This window comes from Frankliniella occidentalis, unplaced genomic scaffold, assembly GCF_000697945.3.
Source record: "Frankliniella occidentalis isolate FOCC.00 unplaced genomic scaffold, Focc_3.1 Scaffold28, whole genome shotgun sequence".
NCBI lineage: Eukaryota > Metazoa > Arthropoda > Insecta > Thysanoptera > Thripidae > Frankliniella > Frankliniella occidentalis.
This window is the reverse complement of record NW_026267158.1, coordinates 2,147,028-2,149,672: the sequence shown is the minus strand read 5'-3', so window position 1 is coordinate 2,149,672 and position 2,645 is coordinate 2,147,028. Positions and strand designations below refer to the sequence as shown.

Genomic DNA, 2,645 nt, shown 5'->3' with positions numbered 1-2,645 from the left:
CGTGGAATAAAATTAACCAGAAACGTACAGTAAAAAAATACAAAATACAGTCATGTTGTTTGTTTTAAAAGTGCACTTTAACAGCCTCTGACGAATTTAAGTTAAAAACTTTGCGGTATTTTGATAAATTTGCAATAGAGCTTGTAAAAAAAGCATAAAAAATCGATATTCGATTCGGAGGGGTGTTTGTTTTAAAAGTGCACTGTAACTGCCTACGCCGCTCTGACGAATTTAAGTTAAAAACTTTGCGCCATTTTGATAAATTTGCAATAGAGCTTGGAAAAAAAGCATAAAAAATCGATATTCGATTTTCCACGTGGACACGTCTGTCCACAGGGGGGGAGGGGTAAAAAAGGGCCCGAAATGTGTCCACGTGGTATTTGTATGGTCAACGGACTAATTTGATAAGGGGACGGGACGTAATATGTACACGACACTACTTACCTTTTTCATTAGGAATCTGCTGCCACAAATCGAATGATAGATTTGGTTTGTTGATTTGCATCAATATTTTCTCTCTGCGTTGTACAGGCTTGAGACTGTCACATCGGGTCTCAGTAATAGAAAACCGATGTGGCCGCATTAAAAATATGATTTGCCCCTTGGGCTGTGCGCCCATGTGAGGGTTCGCCAAGCAACGTCATTTCCAGAAGAATACGCCAAAGATGAGATTTGTTCAAATTTATTTAAATCCTACAAGGTTACTACAAATGTGCCTTACACGTTCAACACAACACAGGCCAACAAAATATGAGTTTGACACAGAAAAAATAATAAAGATTAAATATGGTATTTTTATGGCATACGGTGTAAAACATAATATTAAATAGAATTGACATTACAGTTTGTTCAGGCAATCAACTCAGTTTCGTTAGGGAGCATGTATATCGCAGCACGGAGCACTCTTGAAAATCCTTAATTAAGGTCCATATCTTCATCAAGATCTATATCTTCAGAGGACTCGTCCATCTCGACGTTGGCATCAAGCAACTGCTGGTGGATCAGGGAGATTCCAGGTCTCTGCAAAAACAATTCTCATATTACAATGGCCGTACGAAAGGTTAAGCCTTTTCGGTAAAAGGTTTTAAAAACTTACAAATCCCCTTTTAAACACTGTTCCCAGATCGTAAATTGGCATCGCCTCTGACCTTTCCTCAACCAATCCAACGCCCACACATGCCAGTAAATTATCAATGTTGGCCCAGAGCTTATCGGCCTTAACCCAGTCTTGCAGAAGCTGCACAACTGTCCCTTTGTGCAGCGGGCCTCTCAATCCAGATGTGAAGTAGCCTGTTGTATAGGCATGAAGCTTTCGGGGATCAATTTCAGCTTTGTGCTTTTGGAAGTGTGACTTATGCGTCACCTTTTCTTTGCAGTAGGCGCAGAATGTCAATGGATTGCCTTCATTGTTACACCTGTTCTTTATCGTAAACTATAACGAAAACAAAGGCATGAATTAGTTTGGTATTACATCTACGAAAAAAGACAACAAATATCCAGGGGCAAAAATTAAAAAAACAAAAACAAAAAACAAACAATTATGTTTTCTTACCCCATACGTTCTGGCCTTTTCAACCATCTTGCTTTGGTCCGTTTTGGAATGGTTGGCAAGAACTTGGCTTTTACGTTTCTGTCTAAGGAGGCGCCGTGCCATTTGTTCAGCTTGAGGGCAAATCTCCACACGCACTATCAGTGGCCTTATTTTCGGTTTGGCTGTTATAACTTTCGTAGAAGTGCTACTGGTGGCAGGTGGCTGTTGCACAGGTGGCAGTTCGTCTCGATCTGTTGTTCGCACTGGGGTCTCTGCGACTGCTGAAATTAATGATGTTTTAACATATTTATGGGCATTTGTGATTTCTAATGGATGCTTTGGGAACACCTCGTAATACACACAGCATGCAATATATTACCTTGCAGTTGAGAAGTACCTGTACTACCACCAGCGCTATTAGGCAGGAGGTTGTTTACGGTGCATTTAGGTACGTGGTCTTTTTTTGGTCCCATTTTGATCTGTAACATAACGCATGTACAGCTTTATTTATTTTTTAAAGTTAAGTGGACTTTTTATCTATAACGTGTTTCAAATCACAGTTTACATAAACCCTATGCCTCACCACTACTTCCTACTCGGGTGTTTCTGGTATGTAACGCGGACCTCGGCTCACGTCACGTGTAGTGACCGACCAGCACCTGGCTACTCCCAAAGACACGCTTTCGTTTTCGCGGGAGTCAGAGCCACAGACAAGGTAATCAGCCCCTCCGCTTCATAGGGATTCTCCCTACTATCTCGGGGGCCAACCCAAGAATCTTAACAACTCCGCCTTCACTGGTAGAGGAAAAACGCAAACAAAACACACGAATGTGTTTTAAAAAAGATATTTACCGCAAATGCACCAAGACGGAAAATCAGTGAGTAACTGCTGTGGTCAGTCCAGGTCCCGACGTACGGGATTCCAGTAAGTCCAGATAACGACGCACGCAATTCCAGTAGGATTGAACGCAAACGCACCAAGACGGAAAATCAGTGAGCACTGCTCAACTATGGTCAGTCCAGGTCCTGACGTACGGGATTCCAGTAAGTCCAGACAACGAGCCACGGAATTCCAGTAGGATTGAACGCAAACGCACCAAGACGGAAAATCAGT

General features: G+C 42.0%; 1 protein-coding gene across 1 annotated transcript in view; it reads right to left on the bottom strand.

The window, feature by feature from the left end:
- Positions 1–666: 666 nt before the first annotated feature.
- Positions 667–2,645, bottom strand: part of LOC113211930 (uncharacterized) — a 12,986-nt gene continuing 11,007 nt past the window's right edge. Inside the window, exons 2-5 of the mRNA XM_052265533.1 lie at positions 1,911–2,010; positions 1,553–1,812; positions 1,097–1,432; positions 667–1,020 (exon numbers count right to left, since the gene is read on the bottom strand). Coding sequence (XP_052121493.1) covers positions 916–1,020; positions 1,097–1,432; positions 1,553–1,812; positions 1,911–2,004 — 795 coding nt within the window. The 5' untranslated portion in view covers positions 2,005–2,010 and the 3' untranslated portion in view covers positions 667–915. The remainder of the gene's footprint in view (positions 1,021–1,096; positions 1,433–1,552; positions 1,813–1,910; positions 2,011–2,645) is intronic.